Source organism: Larus michahellis, chromosome 7 (assembly GCF_964199755.1).
Source record: "Larus michahellis chromosome 7, bLarMic1.1, whole genome shotgun sequence".
NCBI lineage: Eukaryota > Metazoa > Chordata > Aves > Charadriiformes > Laridae > Larus > Larus michahellis.
The window spans coordinates 49,763,163-49,785,044 of NC_133902.1; the positions used below are offsets into that span (position 1 = coordinate 49,763,163).

Genomic DNA, 21,882 nt, shown 5'->3' on the forward strand with positions numbered 1-21,882 from the left:
TAAGCCGAAGGCTACAGCTCCATAGCACCACAAAGCAATCTGGACTGGGAGTTGCAGCTATTCTTCACCCAAATCCTTCCTGATCCAGGCACCTGAAAGCCTACACTCCACACAGCAGTCAGATCTTCTGTTTCAGCATGGTGAGCTTGCTGAACCCACTTTACCACCCAGTCACACAAGCACCACAGGTAAGGGTAGAGTGGTAAGGTGTCAGATTCCATTCAGCTCAAGTTTAAGTGTTCTAGGCTGAGCAAGGCACTATTTTTCCCGATAGCGCCACACATACTATACTAAAAGGCTCTCCCTGAATTAAAAAGAACAAAAAAACAAGTTACGCTCATCAGTTATTTATTAAACAACTTGGATACAAGAGCTGAATTTGGAAGCTATGTAGCTGGCAGCATACAACCGAAAGCACATGCCATATCTCTTAAGTGCTGTGAAGTCTCTATTGAGTTAAATACTCAGGGACTGTTTTTGTTACAAGCGCCTCCTCACATTCTCCTTGCATTAACTCTTTTCCTGCTTTTTACCAAGCTACTTCTCACAACAGCTTTGCTTTCTGAAACACTGAGTTACCCCAAAAGGTAACAGTATATTCCTCATTTCAGCCTTAACCAGTCTTACCCACCTATGCCTATAGCGAGACACTGGCAAAGATTCCCTGCCACGAAAGCAGGAAAAGCGACCTCCTGCTAGACACAAAGATGATGGAGGATGAAGCATGCAAACAAGGGGCCAATTTCACCTGTAGCTACTGAGAGAACTGCTGTCTTTCAATCTCATGCATGAATGTTATCTTTTATACTAAACCCTAGCTAAAAGCTTCCTTGCTGCACAGAAGGCGGCAAAAGCAAACACGGTAAAAAAAAAAAGGAGGGACTGCACCAATCCAATAGATAAGTCTATAAAGAGGTTCAGAAAAGTATGAACCCTCTAACGTCCTTAATACAATACCCACAGATGTCAGGGAAGTACTAAGGGAGCAAACAGAAAGCAGTCAGGCATATGGTCCGTCCCTAAACAGCATGTCCACTACTGGACAGCAAATGAACCCAGAAGGGCACTTTGTACAGGTCTCTATTGTTTATTGATGGCAAACAGCAACATCTCGACCCTACTGCTGCACAGTAACGTTCCTAACTACTGCAGATGTAGGAACTCTCATTTTACCCTTCTCACATCACCTAGGGTGTGATGAATCTCCCACTACATACCCTGACAATTCTGACCAGTTTTGGATCCAGCAGATTGCTCTACTGCATGTCCCAGAGCTTCCTGGACTGCAGAGCTGAACTGACCTCCGGATTTCCAAAGGCATCTGTGAAAATTGGCAGCTTGAAGAGAACTATGAACTGCAACACCAGGGTGCATGTATCCAGGATTGCACACCAGCAGATTTTTGGAAAGACCTACTATCAATCTGTATTCTGTTCACGCTTGGAAAGATTTCTTTGCAAACAAATATCAAGAGGTTCTTTTTCTGAGTCTTTTTTTGTCCCTTCCTTTTAATCTAGCTAAAAGGAAAGACTCATTTTGCATAAAATGATGGCGTTTTTCTGAATGTTTCCCGCTCCTAGAAACTGTATTTATCAAACCTTTTCACACTACCTCCTTACTGGGCTTCTGTTAAGATTTCAAGCACAGAAAGATAATTTTTCTTTTCTGAATTTATTCTAAGGAGACAGAATATTCTGTCTTCTGAAGTTACAGTTGTAACTGAAAAAGAAAGAGAGGGAGGAAGGATGTGGAATCTTACTTGTCTGGGTTTTTCACTCTGAATGTTGCATTAAGAGCTTTTAATCTGGAATCTGCCTGAAAAAAGGGGAAAGAAAGCTTTGTTAATTTAATGCAATTAAATTCCAGTGACAAAAAAAAAGTCTCAGCCTTCTGGCAGCACCATTAGAAAAAAAGCCTGCCTTCTGGCATATTTAAACCTTCAAACATTGAATAAGTTGACACTAGCTGCTCTATATGTCAGATTTTTTTTAATAAAAAGTCAAAAAACTAAGCTATTTTTGTCAACTAGGATGCACACAGTATCCACTGAAATTAAGGTGCTATAATCCAAATCCCACAAAAATAGTGCCTTCTTAAAATGTTACACAAATCATGGAGTTAAGATACACAACCCTACATTCTTTTTAGATGAAGCAATTAGGTAACATAAGACCATATGGACAAACTATTTTATATTTTTCAAACCAAATAAAACCAGTGGTAGAGTGACCTCTATATGCTCTTTATTACTAGGAACAGTTCCCCAGTGAAATCAAAATCTTATATATAGTGTTCTCTTATGACTAGCTTCACAGAAAATACGTAATTTGTATATCAGAATAGGGCCATTTTTAATGCAGTGTTCTTTTCCCAAATAGAGCATATATAAAAGTCTACATAAGAAAGTTCAATACCTAACTAAAAAGGTAATTGGCTACTTTACTTTGAGATGTTGGTTACCAATGAGTGCAACAGCAATATGGAATCTCTCTAAGGAGTGTTTTCCAGTTTAATTGAACATTAAACTATGCAATGGGTATTTACTCCCAATAAGACACCAATACAGATGAGATATCCCAGCTTCAACCAAAGAGGTCCCACATCACCACAGCTTTTCATTTCTATATGGCATTTTACATACAGCTCACTCAGGGCTCATTTATGCTGTATGAAAACTCCAACTCAGGTAAAATGGCTGGAGTTTACTTTTCATCTAAACATCCCTCTTCTCATTGAAAGAACAATAAATAACACAATTTGTGAGGTGTATACGTTTCCTTTAGTGCACCCTTAGCTAACGGATTGTGCCACAACTGCTAGCAGTTAAGTTACTTCAGCAGTACTTGTTAGTGCTGGTATACGAGACACAGGAATATTTTGTGCACTGTTACGCTCAACTCAGAGCTTGAAGAGCAATACTGAATTTGACAGTAAAAGGAAAACAGTGTTTTCCCAAACTGAGAACGGAGTCATTCCTTTAGGGCCCCTTCAGTAACTTCTACAAACGAGACAGGTGCAGTTTGAGATTGTTCCACCTCCCACTATATTGGGGCGGAGGAGAAGACATCTGTATTTGAATGTCACTGCAAGGCCCTTTCACCGAGAACCACCTCCACATCAGGAGGACACTTAGGACAGCACCCAAGTAGAGGAAAAATCAGTTTCTTTCTTCAAACTAGGATGAGAGGTACTGATGGAAATCTTGGTAACTTTAGCTGTCCTTCTTCCAACCACTGACCAACCAATACAAAACATAGTCCACAAACCAACAGGTAAGTGAAGGAAACCTGCAAGGCCAAGACTGACTGATATTGGAAGAAAACAGGTTCATTGTCACCACTACACGCAATGCGCCTCTAAGAATATCTTGCGAAGGGAAGACAAAAGCAGCATGGGGAAGCACATCTAAGATAGCACAAGGAACACAAAACACTGCAGTAAGTCCAACTCCCAGCCCAGGCTTTATGTTTATTCAGAGTGCTCCACGGGCTTCTACAGCATTGGACCTCCACTGCTCTATCCCAACAAGTCATCACACAAGTCAGTTAGATTTCAGGTCATTCAGACGCACCTACACGTATCCCTCACACGTTCTCTCACAGCACAACCACCACCCAGATATACTGACCTTAAATCAGAATCCTTCCCTCTAAGTAGCTATTTCACAAAATACTGCATTTCTGTTCAAACGGCAGGGACCAAAGCCATTCAAGTTTGTTGGGACAGCATGTACAATCAACAGGCTTATACTTGAAAAGGATCACTTCCTATTTTACAGTTACGGGGCAAGTTTTTGCCTATTGCTACAGACACATGTAGTGCTCTGAAGGACGAGTTCAGTAAGTACACAAGCACTGTCAGGCAGGAACCAAGATCCTGCCAATGCTCAACCCTCTAAGCAGGGTTATTTCCTTCTTGCCATTAACAGCACAGTAACTCCCACACACCACTTTCGAGCATTTGCACCACACAGAGTTATGCTGTTAGAAAAATGCCTGTCCAGTCTTAATTTAAGATTGATATGTACAAGCATTTCAGAGATGAACTCCCCATCAGTTGGGGTATAGTCGAGGAGTTTTCAGACAGTTAATTCCTACTATGATCCTATAATCATTTAAGTAAACTAAAGGGAGAGGGGAATTTTCTTCTTCCTAAAGGAAGGGTTAAAATCCCAAACAACAAATCCCTTCAAGAACAAAATTAAGTGCTTGGGGTGGAAGGGAGGAAAGGCATGATTTAATGATACAGTTGGCAGAGTAAACAAAGTCTACAACATCATCATTCAACTATAACATGCTATGCTGCATTAAAGCCTAATTTAAAGTTTAGTTAGCCTGGTTCAAACCCTTCGGGACAAACGACACATCCTGCTTTAATGCATCAGCAGCAGAGACAGCAGCAGCATGTAAACCAGTGGTCTGATTCTAGTCTAAGACATGTAGTGACTAGAGATTTGTTCTCCAGAGCAGTGCTAAATAACCTCCAATCTTGAGGGGTTTATACTTTAGATGTTGAACAAAGGAAGGATGCTTCTCCCCAGGCTTTTGCCAAAAGTTCTTTTTCTTTCCTAAGGAAACAGGAACTGTAAAAGTGAAACTATACACACAATCAAATCCAGAAGGGAAACAGGACTTGTTCATCTCTCATTTAATCGACAATATGGTTTCAGGTAGGCAAATATTCTCAGCATTCTGCTATGAGTTTTCTTTCATACACACACCACTGTGTGCACTCCTGAACATACTCTTCCAGTACAAACTTTCTGAACTCCTACGAGCGTAAACTGAAATGAAGATGCACTGACTAGGAGAGCACAGCTTGAAAGCTTTACATTTTTTGCATTATGAATACTAGCAAAAGACAAGCCCTACCATGATGGAGGATAATTATTGTCAACTTCAGTTACCAACTTAAATGTCAGTATCAAAGCCCCTTGGACATTGAGGATAAGAGCACCAGTGGTTTCCTTCAGCTCTCACTATTCAGAGTAATTCTTCATAATCCACCTAGTTTTCAGCTGTGATTTCACAAGAGTTGATCATGTTACAATGAAACAGAAGCTCAGTGTTCGTCCCCATATAGCAACTTTTCCAGGCACAGCCCAACAATCTGTATCAGCTTCTCACAGATTCTCCTCCTGTACAGACATGCAACCCTTGCTTTTTTTTTTTTGACATCTCACACCTCTTACCAGGCTAAATCTGACACCCATCTTTAAAACAATACTAAACTAAATTGATGACATACAAAAGCACTGCTATGAACTCAAGTTCATTAGTTTTAAAGCTTATAAGGATCATAATTTTATACTACTAGCAGAATTACAAGGCTGAGCGTCAAACGTAGGCACATACTAACAAGCCTGCTAGAGAACTTAAGTCCTACCTATTACATGCTAAGAATGCCACAGTATTTTGTAGTTACAAGTATACATAAATCAAAGCCTTTAGTTCATTTTAACAGCAAACAGCCTTTCATAAATGGCCTAAAACACATTTGTTGGAGTATTTTTGTGTCACAGCAGTCACGAGACAAACAATTACAGTAATTACCTTTAACTGAAATCCAGTCTCATTCACCATTTCTTTCCATCCACCTTCCTAAAGATACAAGAAAAGAAGCTTCTGTTAGAGAGACTTAAGAGTGTCACAGTTTTTGCAGGTCCCTATATCCAAATCACATTAGAGCTGAAAGGAGAAGAGCTTCTCCAGTAAAGCTAGGTTCTGCGTCAGCTACCCTCCCTATTTCATTTCAAGAATGTGGATTAAGAATAACAAGTCATTATGTTGTGTTTACAAACTAACCTACCCAGGAAACTCTCTCCTCTTCACTATGTGTCAGTGTGCTCAATTACCTCTATCTATCAACTGGCAGCAGGAGCCACACAGCTTTGTTTAAGGAAGTATCCCAGCTCTTTAGAAAGAAGGGTAGCTATCTATTGCCTGTTAGATCATCAGCAGCTCCAAGGACCTGTGCAGCTTGAGGCAGGGTGCACACAGAGAACGTACAGGTGACAACTGATGGGATCAGTTTACAGTGCACACAGTCACCTTGCTCACGTGTAGTGGCTGGTTGTCCACTGCTTTCAATTCCCATACGCCGGTTCATCTACATACTGTACTGTGCTGCAATAAACATATCAGCTCAGTCCACTCCTTGGGATTCTCTGATCGAAGCACAGAACAGAGAAATGCCTAATATCTCCTGAAGTTGAAAACTGCAGAATGCGACACTTTAGCTGACAATCGGATCACAGCTTTTGTGTTAACATGTGAATGGATCATGATTCAAACCACAACGCTAAAGAAACTGTGGCCATCCAAAAAGCAAATTGGAAGCCAGCACTGTCTCCGCAGCCAGCAGCATAGCATGCTAGCTATTTCAGGTTTAGTCCTAGGGAAGCTTTCCCAACCAGCACACATTAAGTTCCCAATATGCTGTTCCAAAGAGGTGGAAATTCTCTCTTAAGAGCCTTAAAACTAGACTGGAAAAAAGTCATAAGGTACATTAAAAGGCCAACTGTACAACTGCAGTGGGCTGTTAAGAAGGTTTTACATGGACAAGTCTTTTCCACCTTAAGTTTATTCATGTTGTCTATCCTTCTCCTAGACATGGAGTCAATGGGAGGGAAAAAGAACAAAGGACACCATCTTAAAAAATAATTACTAAAGAATGTATTTAGAAAGCACATCATTTCACTATACCTGTGTTAAAAATGAATAGAAGATTTTGTCTTGGCAAAGGACAGGATGTGAAGCCACACGTAACAAGAAGTTTTCCAAACCGATTCTTCTTCTTTCCACAAAATCTGGATCCATATTATCTGCTGACAGTTTATGCCAAACAAAGTCAGCCTATTTAAACAGAAGAGTGTTAATGGTAAATAAATAACAAACAATACAAAGCAAGCTACAGCCTCAGCTTCCTTACCCTTTTTTCTGGCAAAGGTGGAACAACAATATGTGGATAGGTAACTGACAAGTAATTCCTCAACAACTCAAATTCACTGTAACGTCGCCACAGGGAGTCCACTGGGGCACACTGTCCCTCACTCTGGGACTCAACAGCTCTGAAAGATAAAATAGCAAATTTGAGCTATCACCTTCTCATACCATCAGCACAATTATAGCAAAGGCCCTAAAAATAGTTACTCAGTAATGATTACTGCATAACTCGCCCAGAATCTGAACTAACCCTAATTAATTTCATGTCCACATCCTTCATTTAAAAATAATATAAGTTTCTGCCTGACAGCACGCAAATTTTCTGCGCATGCCAGGAACACAAGAAAAGTCAATGCTTTTTCATCACGCCACAAACAAACAGGTAGGTCACAGTCAAGTAAACAGTCACACAAGTGACTTAGTTCACATCACTACAGAATTAGACATATTTCTCTTGGAACAGTGTTAGGCTCCAAGCCAGCATGATTTCATGAGCAGCTGAAGGATAGAGTATTACAAGAAGGAATTTACTATTCAATGGGAAAGTCTTCACTTCAGAGGATAAATATTGTCTTGCCTGCAACATCTAGAATAGTTAAAAATATAAAAGTTTTAAGAATTTTTAAAGGATATTTTTAGAAAAATTCAGCTAATTTCAAAGCACTTTTTTTTGTTGTTCAAAATAGTATCTTTTTATATTTAAGGACTAAGGATATGTAGTCTAACGAACTAGCTAAAGATAGGGTAAAGCAGGTACAAAACTGATCATCTGAAAAATTTGTTGAAAACTTGAAGCCTACATCATCTAGCAAGGGCTTAAAGGATCTTATGTTACTATAAAAGGAGAAATCATGGACTATTATAGGATTGAAAAGTAACATAACTTAAAAAAATCATCCTTCATACAAGACATTTAGAGCAACAGAAATACTTTGCAATACCATAAAATAAGCATCAGGTCAGTAACACTTCTTGGCAGTCAGCACAGGCCAGAATAAACACATAGAGACTTCAGACAAGGCACTTAACAGAAACCAGTGATGTCTATGTCTACCTTAGTTCTTACATAAAGTGACTAATTAGCATACAAAGTACTGACAAAAACCTACATGAACCAATATTAAGTATGTTAAGAGATTGTCAAAGAATAGTTGAGGTTGGAAGGAACTCTGCAAGTCTGTAATCCAACTCCCTTGCTCAAAGCAGGTTGCTCAGAGCCACATCCAGGTGGATTTTGTGTATCTCCAAGGACAGAGACTACCACCATACTGGGAGATCCACTCCCACAGTAAAGAGGTTTTCTTACACTTAAATGGCATTTCCTATATTTGAATTTGTGGCTGCTGCCTCTTGTCCTCTCTCGGTGCCTCACAGAAAGACTGTGACTCCATTTTCTTTACCTCCCCCACCAGGTATCGATACACGTTGCCAAGATCCCTCAAGCTGTCTCTTTCAGAGGCTGAACAACCCCACCTCTCAGTTTCTCCCTGCACGCCAGATGCTCCAAGGCCGTAACCATCTTCGTGGCCCCTCACAGGGTCAGGAAAGGCTTCAGTATCACCCCATCCTTCTTGTACTGGGGAGCCCAGAACTGGGCACAGTACATTGTGAACTACAAGTACTTACTCATACGGTACTCAATAGAATAGGGTACTACTTTGTTTCTTCCAGCAGAATTCAGGCTATGCAGTTCTTGAATTCATAAGAACTTTCTGGAGTAAAATTTTAAACACACCTAAATAGCACATAATTTATTTATTTTTTTAAGCTATTCTTAAGCTACAAGGTTGGATTTCTAATGACCTTACTGAAAACCAAACGATCCTTCTCAAGAGCAACCTCATTGTTTAATACACTTAAACAAAATACAAGAAGCCTTTGTCATCCACTTCTGAACTCTCATTAAAGGGAAATAACCTTGCTAGATCCTCTTGTTTTTAAAAAAAAAAAAAGCATGGTCACACCTTGAGGTTGAAGTAATGTAATACAGAATTATGCAAAAGGATTTTTTTTAAAATCAGTAAGGCAGAACATTTTCTTTATATCTATCATTGCTTTGTGGAAAGGATTTTTATTCCAGGTGATTAAATTTGGGTGGGGGGGTGGGAATCACAAGGAGGAATAAAAAAGGATGCATTCATAAGCATTCAATGCAAACTGCTGAAGATTAAAACTGTTTGAGGCTGACTTCAGAAAAAAAGGTGAGCACAGCACTGACAGCCACTAAATTGCACGGCCAACATCCCACAGAATTCTTCCCTGTTAGAGTATTTCAATTCAACAAAGTTACAACTGCAACCACAGAGTTTTGAAGAGAGTAAGCTCAGCTTAGTGCCAGGCTGACAAGCTGCACAGCATTCCTCCCTACACTACATTGCACAACTTCAACATTTCGAGAACACTTCAGCTAAAAGCAGGTATCTAGTGATTATACCATTGCTGAGTCGGAGGTAAACTTAAACAGATAAAGAATTAAGCTATTATGCCCTGGAAAATTATTTGTTTAGTTGAAAGCTGAAGGCACAAACCTCACTTTCCTAGAGGAGAAGCTTCCATCAGGGTTTGGTAAACAATCTGGCCATTCACATGAAAGTATTTTAGAACCAGGGATCCCTTTAACCTCTAGCTTCAGCAGCTATCAACCAGTTGCACTGACTTACACCCCGGGTTTCAAGAGCACTACTTCTGCATGGGTTGTTTTCAACTCTTAAGCAAGACTGACACCATCAATACATCACAGGATTACGTGGACTCTCAGAACTTACTGCACAAGCAAACATGAATAGGGAGGTGGGAAAAAGCACACGCCAGCACTGCCCTGAGAACCCGGCCACATTCCAGGAGGACCCATCTGTGCTGCAGATACAGAGCTGCTGTGTCAGCAGTAAAGCATCAGAGACTCACCTAGAGCTAGGCAGACACATTGCAGAGAATGAAGCAGGCTGCGGCCACCCTCACTCTAAAGGCAGGAACATTACAGACCCAGATCTGGAACAAGAACTTCTCCATAATATAATGAATGTTCTATCAGACAAGAAAGAGGAAAAAAAAAAAGCAACAAACCAACCCTGCAGGATGCATTTGATCCACTGTTATTAAATGCCTCTGTCACTCCTATGCATAACCATTTCCTGGCTGCAGCAAAGGCAGCCCCTGAGACTGGCACGGGAGTTGGCTTAACTAGCTCTTCTTTCTCATTCTGATTTTTCTGTAATAGGAGTTTCGTTATTCATCTTTTTTTAAAATTTAACTGAAGTTTAAGACTGACTGCATCACCTCGTAACTAGAGGTAGGCTAGGTGTGCACACCCCACTGACAGTTTATGGCAGCCTAACACATTTCAGACATACAGTAGAGTTACAGAGGCTTAAAAAGTTACCACCAAAGGTAAACTGCAAGAAGAACAGTTCACTTTATTTTTTAAATATCATTCTTATTTTTCTTGTCAATATGAGCCCCTAAGGAAAAAGTACTGCTAGCCACAGTTATTTTTCATCTCCACTTAACTTGTTCTATGGGCTTACACTGCCATGGCCAACTTCAAATATAAAGTTTTCCACCTCCTGAATACAAAGTACTTGGAAAGTTCACTCGGCTGTTTCATTTCAACACAGCGCGTACTTAGTGTTATCTTCTGCCCCTAACTCAATCAATTCCCAATGCAGTGCAAGTCTGATCTTGTATTTATCTCTTTCTGAATAACCTATAACATCAATGAGGTCAGCACAGAGAAGAATGAACGGGAGTTCATTCTTTCAAGGAACTTTCTGGTCCAGACATTCCTACTGCATTTTCAAGTGCACTTCTGTAGAACTACAAACTTCACAAGCTGTAAGAAAAGAACTACGCCAAATTTTGGTAGTATGCATTTGTAAGTGGCCTCAATATAGCACTTTCATATCAAATGCAATTACAGTAATATACATTAGTAGTATAAAGTTAGGTAGCTTGTCCTCCATAGTTGATCTGCCTTTAACTCATCCTGCTCTGCTTTGCCATTCCTCCACACACCCAAGTCAGCTTCATCGTGTAGAAGTCGATCTGTATTTTTCTTAGAACTCCCAATTCTTGCATTCAAGAGTCACATTATCATTTAATAAGTTTCAATAGTTGTAACACAACAAGTGTAAGAAAAGAACTAAAGGATAGTGCTCTGCTACAAGCTAACAAGAGAAAAAAAGAAATTAAATCAAGAGTGACTTCATAACTTCAAGTTTGTTTGGGGAACTACATATACTCTACTCCTGTAGTACAGATTATGGGTTAGAAAAGAATGCACTTCCAGTTCACATTCCTATCCTACAAATATTGAAGGAAGCAAATACACCAATAGGATCATCACATATTCTCGTAGTGTAGCAGTCCATTTATCATTTGAAAGGGTTGAGGTCAACACACCATCAGTAAGCTGTCATTGTAAGAGATCACAGCCTTCTGACAAGAGAAGGTTCGAGTGTAAATTATGCTCTTAATACTTCACAACTATTTTGCAGTTTCTTATAAGCTAGAAGCAACAAAGACCACATGGAGCCTTAACTGTACTAAAAATTTCTCAACATGCCTGCTGTATCAGCTTTGTATTTGTCAGAATTATTATATTTAAATATATAATTACATTTTAAAAAAAAAAAACACAATCAGAGTAGTTACATCTCAGCCCATGCACACATACAAATATCAAGCAGAAAATTAAACAGGAACCAAAATTTGTAAAAGGTCATCTAGGAGCGTAGTACTTCAGCGGGAAGGACCACAGCTTTATAGAGAAGCCTAGTCCTACCTCAGAACAAACCACTACTACCCCAAAAGGGAGGTGCAGGAACCCTGTTACTTGAAGTTTTCTGTCCACAAGGGGCCTCAACAACTCAAGGAGGAAGGAAGAAGACTGCCAGACCAGATCATGCCACTCACCACATCTTCCCTGCCCACACTGAAAAAACTAAGGAAGTTTACTAGATCTAAAGCCTACTGCCAATTTATTCTGACAAAGCAGATCTGTGGACAGCACACAAGGCTTCCCTAAATCTAAGTTAAGGATTGTAAAGCTTGATTATGAGATGTGCAAGCCTCACATTATACCCTGAAGAAAAAAGTTAAATTACTCCTAGAGAACCCTGAAGGTCAAACCTGCCTGCGTAGTTTGTTGTTCTTTAAATAGACAGCATCTGATGTAGCTTCCTCAACGCATTCTGTGTTAAGCAACCTGATGTTATTTCTCTTCTCAAATCATACTTACTTCCTTTATTCTAACATGCATTTATTCTCACTGTCTTAGAAGTGTGAATGGTGCCTTTTATAGTTGCAGTTGTTGCTTTTATCTTTATATAACACAGTTCTTGGTTTGGGTGAAAAGCTGGTAAGAGACAATAGGCAAAGCAAGCAAGTGTGGGAGGAAAACAGGCAGAAAGACACTTGTCCAGAGAAATATCTGGATGTTGTTCTTCGCCCAACATGCCACTGCAAAAAGCTGCAGTGTAAGAGTTGCACCTCAGCAAGAGTCTGCCACCACACCGCCTCTTCTCTGCAGGATGGACATGCCTGCTGCCTCTGCCTCTAGCAGCACCCGCTCCAGTTGGGTTTTTGGTTGGTTTTGTTTTTTTGTTTTTTCGTTTTTTTTTTTTTTTTTTTTTTCCCCCCAAGAGGCTCCAAAGCATCTGTTTAGTGACTTTTATGACTGGAAGGGGAAGACGACACTTGAGGAGGGCAGCTGAGTAGGGCCTAACAAAGAAGCAATGCTTTTCAAGTTAACCCATTTGAATAAATTTAAGAAACATTTTGAAATTATTAATGCTAACTTAAGATTCTCCCTTCCACCCAGGCTTTGATAAAGTAAAAGCAGCCAGATTCTGCCCTCCAGAGAGAGCAAAGCTGTGGTGGGAAAGTACTGTACAGCCCTCAATTATGAGCCTGCATCCACACCTCTGCCTTTTCAATGGGGTAGTAAGTGTCTGAAACTGCATGGATGGATTTGGGACAGGCAAGTAAGATGAGAGAAATAATTTTTTTTATCACACCAAAAATGTCTCCACCTGGTTACACATGAGACCATAAAATATCACCAATTACAAGAGCATTTCTCCCCAGGAACCCTGTTCCAGAAAGGAAGTAGAAATCCACAAAGGTACTCATTACATTTAATACCTTCATTACCATCTAATTTTTTAGACCACATTATGAACTCCAGCATTAAATGCAAGTACTGCAGACCAGTTTCAATTAAGATTATAATCACTTGTTGACATTCAGTCAAACTTCTCAATTTGTTTTGGTTTTAGAAACACAATATAATACTTGTACAGTCTTCAGGCAGCAAAACCATATGTTTCCCCTCTAAGTACAGTTTTAACAATGCACTTTATTCATTGAGTGAACCAACCTGCCTGAAAAAAAATTAAAAGACAAAATTGAAACCTTCAGCTTTTACGTTCATAACTGATGTTATCATAAGTGATTAGAAGATTACATTACTCCAAAAGTCACGTTCATTTGCCTTGATTCAAAGTACCAATGTGAAAACTTTAGTCCATCTAATTAACCTCTTCCCGTTTCCCATTTAAAACTAATTATCTTAAATGAGCCATTAAACAATTCTGAATGCAATAATAAGATGGATGGCTGCAAAATATTAAATCAGACGAGAAGGAAATACATTGGTTTATTTCCTTGTAAAAGCAATCACCTCTTCAATCACATAAGCAGTAACTTTGCTTTCAGCCTTTGACCTTCCACTATAGGAGAAGTGACACTTCCACTCCCCTACAGCGGACAAGGTTCACTCTCTGTGGAGAGGAGGAGTGTTTTGAGGGGCTGGGCAACTTTTTCCATTAGTTATTTAGAAACAGTCTCTGTATTTAGGCCTCAACAGATAGAGAGCAATCATTACAGATCAACTACGTACTTTGTAAACCACCAAAAGTTACCTGGCAAGCTTATGACAAAGAGGCAGTTCTTTTGTCAGAAGATTTTCAGAGCCAGGTGATTTAATTTTTTTTTTAATTTTTAAATGCTGTCACCTAAACAGTTCGCTGTATTTAACTAAAACATACAACCACTAGGCAGGTGAATCATAGAATGGTTTGGGTGAGAACAGGCCTTAAAGATGATCTAGTTTTACTTCCCCTGCCCTGGGCAGGGACACCTCCCACTAGACCAGGCTGCTCAAAGCCCCATCCAGCCTGGCCTTGAACACCTCCAGGGATGGGGCAGCCACAGCTTCTCTGGGCAACCTGTGCCAGTGCCTCACCATCCTCACAGTAAAGAATTTCTTCCTAATATCTAGGAAGCCTTCTCTTCTCCAGGCTGAACAACTGTCTTCATAGGAGAGGTGCTCCAGCCCTCAGAGTATCAATTAAGTACAAATCAGCAGTAAAGCATCTCCTCCATCTTTCATCTCCTGATTCTGCTGTTTAAAGCTCACGCTGGATTCAGACTTTTCCTTTTTTCCCCCAGTACCTCCTTTGGAAGGAGCAGACAAGTCTCCCTGACCCTCAGTGACCAAAATCTGCATTTTGTTGTTTCATCGGAAGACAGCATACCTCTGCAGGCATTCGTTCTGTGCCTCTCCCCGGTAAATGCATGCCTGGGTTCCTCACCTAGCCCAACATGAAACGGAAGACTTTGGAAAAGGCATTCAAACAAAACATAACAAAGGAAAAACTCCTGAAGTCCCATAGTGCAGCACTGCCACTGCTGAACTGTGACCTGGCTGGCTACTGATTTCCAAGTTCATTTCTCTCACAGAAACTTTGTTTAGAAGTCCTCACACTTCGGATGGGCAATCCAAGGTCTTAAAGGAGAAGCAGGTATCACTCATGTCCCCAATTTAACTAACAGAAAACTTTCCAAATACTGAAAGCAGAAATAAGATTAGTAACTTCCCCAGCCGTGCTGTGGGAACAGGCAGTGAGCCACCCTGTCAAATTACTTCAAAATGAAGTAAAGACTAGTAAGGCTGGAAACCAGGTATCCCGCTATTAAGTAGTCAGCTACCAGGCTGCACAAAGTTAAGTCACTTTTTCCTAAAGCCACGTTTAAACAAAAAAATCCCACAATCTAGTCATCATACTGTGTGACCAGGAGAACCAGGATAGAGATCTCAAAGCCTGCAGGGACAGAAGCAAAAGTTAACTAAATGGAACTGTCCCACTACTACAGAAGAAATTGTTTACCTTGAAGGAGAACAGGCAGACAGACATCCCTCCGCGTACTATAATTAAAAGTCCATCAACACAGAGCACTTAGAAGTGCTCTGCATTCTGATTAAATTTCAGCTCTGCCATGGAAAACAAAGCGTACAAGACCAGGAGTCAAATTCTGGGTTTTATACTGTCTCAGTTCTTGTAGTTTCATGCAGATTCTGGTACAAAACACAGCTGTCTAAATTTCTAAAAAGCACGCAAATCTGAATCTAAGTGAGGTCCTGTACATTTCCAATTTCCCTTATAGAAAGCAAGCGATATGCTGAGCAGCTCCATCTCAAGGAGGAATATTTAGTTACACATCTTAATTATAAGACTTTGTATTTGCCTTAATGCCATTTCCCACAAAGAGGTGGAAGTGTTCATCTGTTCTCACAGGGAGAGTATAAAAACTAAGTTATTTTTAAATAACTGTATAGCTTAATGGAAGCTGTGAAACAAACTGACTCCAAGACTAATTGAACGGAAATAGTTCACCACAAAAAATCTACTTAGCTAATGCAGAAAGGTGTAAACCAAGAATAAAGGAGATGCTTTCAGGAAGCACAACCCTTGGAATTTGCCGAGTCTCTGCAGCCTACATCAGGAGAGTTCATTTTGTCTCAAAGAAAGAAATCTGTGTGGAGGTATAACATCACTTTTAAAAAAAAATAGAAGTCACATGAAAGTGTGATAATAGTAATAAATCTTTTCATTTTGAAAAGAAAAAGGAAGCAGCACCGCCACTTGCATTTTGAAAACAGTTTCATCCGGCACCAGCGAAACTAAGGTGTTAAAAGTTTAGGTACCCAGCTCCTGTTCTGTAGCAAGTATACAGTGGTTGTAATTGCATCCATCTTGTCTCGTATTCACCCAGATGCGTGCAACTCCTCAATTCAAATTGAAATTAAATCCTAGATGGCAGTAATGGCAGAACCCCAATTCACATATTTGTAATGCAACTATTATTAAGTGGTCTTCCTTTTATATTACTATAAACTGAGTTCTATTCTTCAGCTACAAAATATCCTATTACCCACAGACAAATTGCTGTGAAGCCCACCTACAGCTACAGGCTCAGCAGGAAGCACATTTAATAGCCAGCAATTATATTTATGCAAGAAATTTTGCTTTCTCAGCAAAAGAAATAGAGAACCTATTTTATTAGAGATGTGACAAACCCACATTTTCAATAATTCTGTGACAAACATGTAATTGGTCTTCGTATTTGCTGACCACAGAATAAAGTAAGTCTTAACAAGAGAAAGCAATTCAGGCAGCAAAATACATTTTTACCAGTACGAAGGAACCACTGGGAAAGACCAGCAGGAGCGAGTCTAAAGTAACATAAGGAAGACTGGGAAAGGCAACACAGTCAGCATGTTCTGAGGCTGCATAAAGATGCCCCTAAAGTACACTTCACATCACAGTTAGACACCAATGATTCCAATTTTCTTCTCTTTTCCCTCAGAAATACCATTAAAAGAAAAATAACATTACTTATGTGAGAAGATGTGATCTTTAATATCAATACACTGCAAAAGTATTCTTTTAAACATCTGAGCAACTGCCAAAGAGCTACAATATTTGAAAAGCATGATGTACATCTATTTTGGATTTTATTCTTAAAGTTTGGCAAAATATAGTAAACTTATCCCAGTAGGTCTGCAGTTAGTGTGACTGGTGTGCCCCTTCAACAGTGAGGCAACTTAAGAAGCCTTCTGACTAGCATCTAGAAGACTTAAGTGATAGTATTACGATTTGAACTTTTCAGTGCTTTTGCAAAAATGCAACTGTTTTGTTTCAGAAGGTTTTATCTGTACAGCAGATCATTCCCAAGGCAAGGCCCAAAGGTTAAAACTGTTAATATAGAGAGAGACAAAACTCCTAATAAAGTCTAATTTTGAAATTCTTGCTTCAGCTGAGTAACATGATCCTGCATAATAGGAGTCATCTGTGACTGTTTGGGAAGTGACTATATAAGTCAGAAGAGATTTTAAAGCTTTGTTCACTACTCAATACATAAAATTGCAAGTTGTCTTTGTGGTACCAAGCGTGTTTACGATACTTGTATTATTAATCTTGCTAACACAAAATGACTGAAAGAGCAAGTTCTCCAGTGAAAGTTCAAGCCAGTATGAAGGACGGAAATAGTTAATTAACCCTAACCCTTAGAGCATCTACAATGACTATGTGGCAATCAGATCAAGCAAAACAGTTCGCATATTAGTAGAGCAGTAAATTTTGACCACATGACATAAGTCATGAGACTTCTTTATTTTCTTGTGATCCCAAACAAGCCTAACCATTACTGTAGACCACAATGCACCACCCCTCTCACACAGAAGCTCATATATAAGTATATAAGCTTATTTCTCAGATATGGGTTGGATAACCAAGCAGTTGTTGACACCACATTAAAGCAACATCTTTCAAGCATGCATTTTTCCACCTAGCTCCAAATGAAGAATTACAGTACATAGACACACAGTTACACAACACCAGCATTAATGCTGAACTGGAGATCAGATGCCAAGTTTCCACAGGAAAAGATTCTCCAGAGTAGGCTGACAGTCACATAACAAATCATAAACAAACTAAATCCTCTTATCAACTGTACCTGAATATTTCTGGGGGGAAGGAGAGAAAAGCTGTTTAGAATGGCATATCCACATACTTTTGAGAGTAAGCTCTCATCACCTACCTTGTCTCAATGAGGTAAGCAGTGTATGTTTCTTGCATGTTCATGGCATTCCTCCCAGTCCGTTTTTCGGCTTCCGAAACAGTGATTTCCATTTTTTTTGCCAAACAGTCTTCCATCTTTTTAGAGGAGGAAAATAAAGATTCATGTAACATTAGCCAAGCAAGGCAAAGGCTACTAACCCTGCCTCCCCTTCTCTCACATCACATTTATTCAAATAAGACAGGTCTCTGTAGGATAAAGGCTTTGGCAGGGCTTCATTTTATACCCATGTTCCATATCACATTTGCAAATGACAACAGAAAACCTGCTTTGGGGGAAAAAAAAACCCCAAAGTCCACAAACAGACAACTTTGGATACCAAAAGCCATCATGGAAGATACAGAAAGGAGAAATGTTTTTCCTTACAGGTAACAAAGTAACTTTTATTATTAAAAAAAAAACAACAAACACCCAAAGCCCTGCACTTTCTACCCAAACACTTCCCAACTAGTGGTGAATTCCTCCTCAGGACACCTGGGACACGCATAACCGCCTCTCCCCTTTCACAGGAAACAGAATACATGCAGACCGAGATGTTTTTCTTTTAATCTCTCAGAGGAGGATCGTCATCTTTTACACATTGTCGGGCAGAAGTCAGTCAGGACCACACGCCCTCCCCAGAAACGCAGAGCTCTGGGAACCTCCAGCTGAAATCCAGCAGGAAGAGGGATTTACTTGTGAAACTCGGAGGGGAGGGGGGGGAACATCAAATGGGGGATGGGGGAGAAATATAATAATCATACTACTAATAAACTGGCACAAAGGATGAGGGCAAACGGCACACAAAACCCTCCAACAACGGCCAGAGAGGTGCTGGAAGGAAGAGAACTCCACTGCTCGGAGGGACGAGCTCCACAGCTCAGCCCCGGGCTCCCCTGGGCAGGGGGCCCGGCCCCGGGCAGGCAGAGGGAAGGCTCGTCCCACCTGTAGCCCCTTTTCCCGCTACAGCCCGGCCCCGGCCTTCCCTCGCCGGCCGAGCCCCGCGTCCCTTCCCGCCCGCCCCGGGCCGGAGGCGCGGCGGTCGGGCAACGCGCTCAGGAAAGCCCGGTGCTCGGCCCCGGCGGAGTAGGCCGGGCCAAGGCCGGCGGCCCGCCGAAGGGACGCCGCCCCACCCCCGCCAACCCCCCGCACCCTCACCGTGGCCGCCGCGGCTACGGGCTGCTCCGGAGGCGGGAAGCCGCTGCGGGGCACGGCGCCGTCTTCCTCCGGGCGGCTATCGCTCGGCTCGGCCTCGGCGCTCTCCATGGCTATAAGGGGCTCGGCCGCCTCCCTCCGCGCAGGCGCTGAGGACGGCTCCGGCGGGCAAACTCATCGCAGGTCCTAGAGAGAGCGGCTGGGCCCGGGCGGGGGTGTGTGCCCGTCCGGGAGCGGCGCTGGGCGAGGCAAGGCGGGCCTCGCTGGCCCTCGGCCTTCCTTCCCCGGCCCTTCCGCCGCCGCCGCCGCCCGCCTCGGCTCGATGGACTTGATGGAAGCCCTGTCTCGGCTGCTAGCCTCCTGCCCGCCTTTTCGGCCAAAAGCTGTCCCGGCGGTGGGCACCCCTTGGCGGACGCGGGGGGTGAAGGCACCCCCTGCTTGCACTAAAGCCCCCCTCGCCCCAAGCTCCGCAGCGTGAGCTCCCTGTCCAGGGGAGGGACAGACCTTCCACCTTCCCCTGGGCGCTCAGCCTCGCCCATACAGTTGTAAATGTTTATTTCTAAGATTTATTTTTGTTGCTGTTGTTCCTCTCAGTTCTCAGGTCACTGAAGAGTTTCTGATCCAGCCATGCTGCGTCTTGTCTGCCCTCCGTGGCAGGACAATTTGTCATTTTGCTTTATAGACTCTCTTTCAGCAGCTATTAACTGTCCCACAGGATGTTCGTTAATGTTAGGCAGCTCGGGTTATTGTTTTTTAAAGCCCACCAGCCCATTATTTCTTCAATCTCACTCCTTCGCAGGCAGCAACGGACTGGGTTGTGCTGTGTTTGCTTTTACTTACCCTCCTGTCCACCCTGCTTTCTCCACCCACTCCCTCCCAGTGGTGGTAGGACATCCAGAACGGTCTTCTCCTGCCCACCATCTGTGCTGGCCAACACCACAGCGCGTCCCAGCCTGCCACGCTTCCCCAGGAGCTGCCTGAGTAGTTAAAATCCCCTGAGTTCAGCTCTGGGGAAGTCCCTGTTGTTTGTTTAATAAAAGCCCCAGCTGTCTCTATTCTTCTCATTGAGCAGGAACAAACCCTTACTGTGCTTTCCTGTGATTCCTGTTCTGTCTTTTCGGAGAGACGTTCAGCAAGTCTGCCCTGCAGCTTCTACTGAACATCAGTCAGTTAATATATTACACACACTATAGATATATATATATGTATATACACACCTTCATTATTGCAGCCCTTGGGTTTATTCCCTCATGACCCCATGGCGCCCACGCAGTCCTTGTGGGGTTGGCCAACTGGACAGAGGGGTTCTTCCAACTTATTCCTCGTGCTCCAAACATCATAGAATCGTCTAGGTTGGAAGGGACCTTTAAGATCATCAAGTCCAACCATTAGCCTAACACTGCCAAAATCACCACTAAACCATGTCCCTCAGCATCATGTTTACACGTCCTTTAAATACCTCCAGGGGTGGCAATTCCACCATTTCAGACAGTCGGGAGCAGCCCCATTATTCCCTGGTTTACATATCACATCGCTCCCTTGAGATTTCCCATTTTTGCACCAGATTCATGTCCTTTGATTCAGGCACTAAATTTTTTTATTATTCTCATATAGCTTTTTTTTGTTTTCCTGCCCTTTTCAAACCCTGGTCAAAGGCCACCTCAGGGGATTAAAAAGTTGATATTACAGGTTTCTTTGCTTTTTTCTGCTTTGAGTAGGAAACATTTTTTTTTAGTGTTGACCACAGCTGAATTTGCATACATTTTTCATCCAAAAAATTAATCTTTTTCTTTCAACAACAATTAAAATAAATCTCAAAATCCCCTTTGAAGACCCCATGAATTAATATTTGGCGTCTGGTTTCTATTCTGTTGTCTTCAATGTTTATTCAACTTTTTCCTCAGATTGTTTGAACTGATACCTCAACCCCTCCTTTCCCACCCCTCCACCACTGTAGCTGGATGGAGTTTCCCAAGCTTTTCCACAAAAGGCTTTCCTAGAACAAAAGTTTTTTACAAGTATGTGAACTGTGATTTGTCCTCTGAATAGGACTGATTTAAGATTTGTTTTCTAAACCCAAAGTCCAGTTTAGATGTAAAAGCATGATTGCACATTGTAAGACAAAGTCTGTTTTCCATTAGGGTATGGTTTTCTTATGTTTACTCAAGATGTACATTAAGATACATACCTTGTATCAATTACACTTGCATTTGCAGGATGTGCATACTGAAATTTTTCTGATCTGTATCAGTGATATAATAGAAATATTTATGTGAAGCTCATGCAGGATATCGTACTTTGTATTAAATATTTTTATTGTGGAAAAAAATTATCAATAAAGTACAGCAATATTTTGCAGGTCTTCCATTCAGTCAGTTCAAAAACTATTTTCAGCTTTGAATTTTCTTAATACTACTAAGAGATGTGGAGAAGAGTTAAAACATTACTTATGGAGGAGGAGGATAATGATAGAAGTGCCCAGATCAAAATGACCAACAGCCTGGGTAGCCCTCACGGACATCATAGCCTGGGCAGCTTTAGAGGAGAGCGTGAAATGTCCTGACAAACTACTAGTGCAATGAAGGGGTCTTCAGTAGGCACCAAAGTCTCCAACAAAATGCTCTTCCTGAGCCCCATTTCCCCACCTCAGCCTGCAAAGTGGGCTAACAGTACTTTTCTTACAGAAGAATGGTCCCAGCAGAGTCCTGCTTTCAGCCGTACTTACAGGACTTGTGTTACTTCAGTCAAAATAAGCTTTGATTCCCCCCCTCGCTAGGCACAACCACCAGTGCAGTCACACTCCCTTTGAACGCTCTCTTGTCACAACATCCGTCTGATTTCCTGCAGGTTCCTCAAACCAGGACACTCTCCTGCTCTTCAGCAT

At 41.5% G+C, this 21,882-nt stretch overlaps 1 protein-coding gene across 1 annotated transcript in view; it reads right to left on the reverse strand.

Annotated features, from left to right (window-relative positions):
* SNX4 (sorting nexin 4) overlaps nt 1–19,666 on the reverse strand; it is a 35,926-nt gene extending 16,260 nt beyond the window's left edge. The window contains exons 1-6 of the mRNA XM_074594868.1: nt 19,002–19,666; nt 17,826–17,941; nt 6,931–7,069; nt 6,705–6,854; nt 5,553–5,600; nt 1,760–1,815 (exon numbers count right to left, since the gene is read on the reverse strand). Of these exons, the coding sequence (XP_074450969.1) occupies nt 1,760–1,815; nt 5,553–5,600; nt 6,705–6,854; nt 6,931–7,069; nt 17,826–17,941; nt 19,002–19,109 (617 nt within the window). The 5' untranslated portion in view covers nt 19,110–19,666. The remainder of the gene's footprint in view (nt 1–1,759; nt 1,816–5,552; nt 5,601–6,704; nt 6,855–6,930; nt 7,070–17,825; nt 17,942–19,001) is intronic.
* Between the last annotated feature and the right edge of the window lie 2,216 nt (nt 19,667–21,882).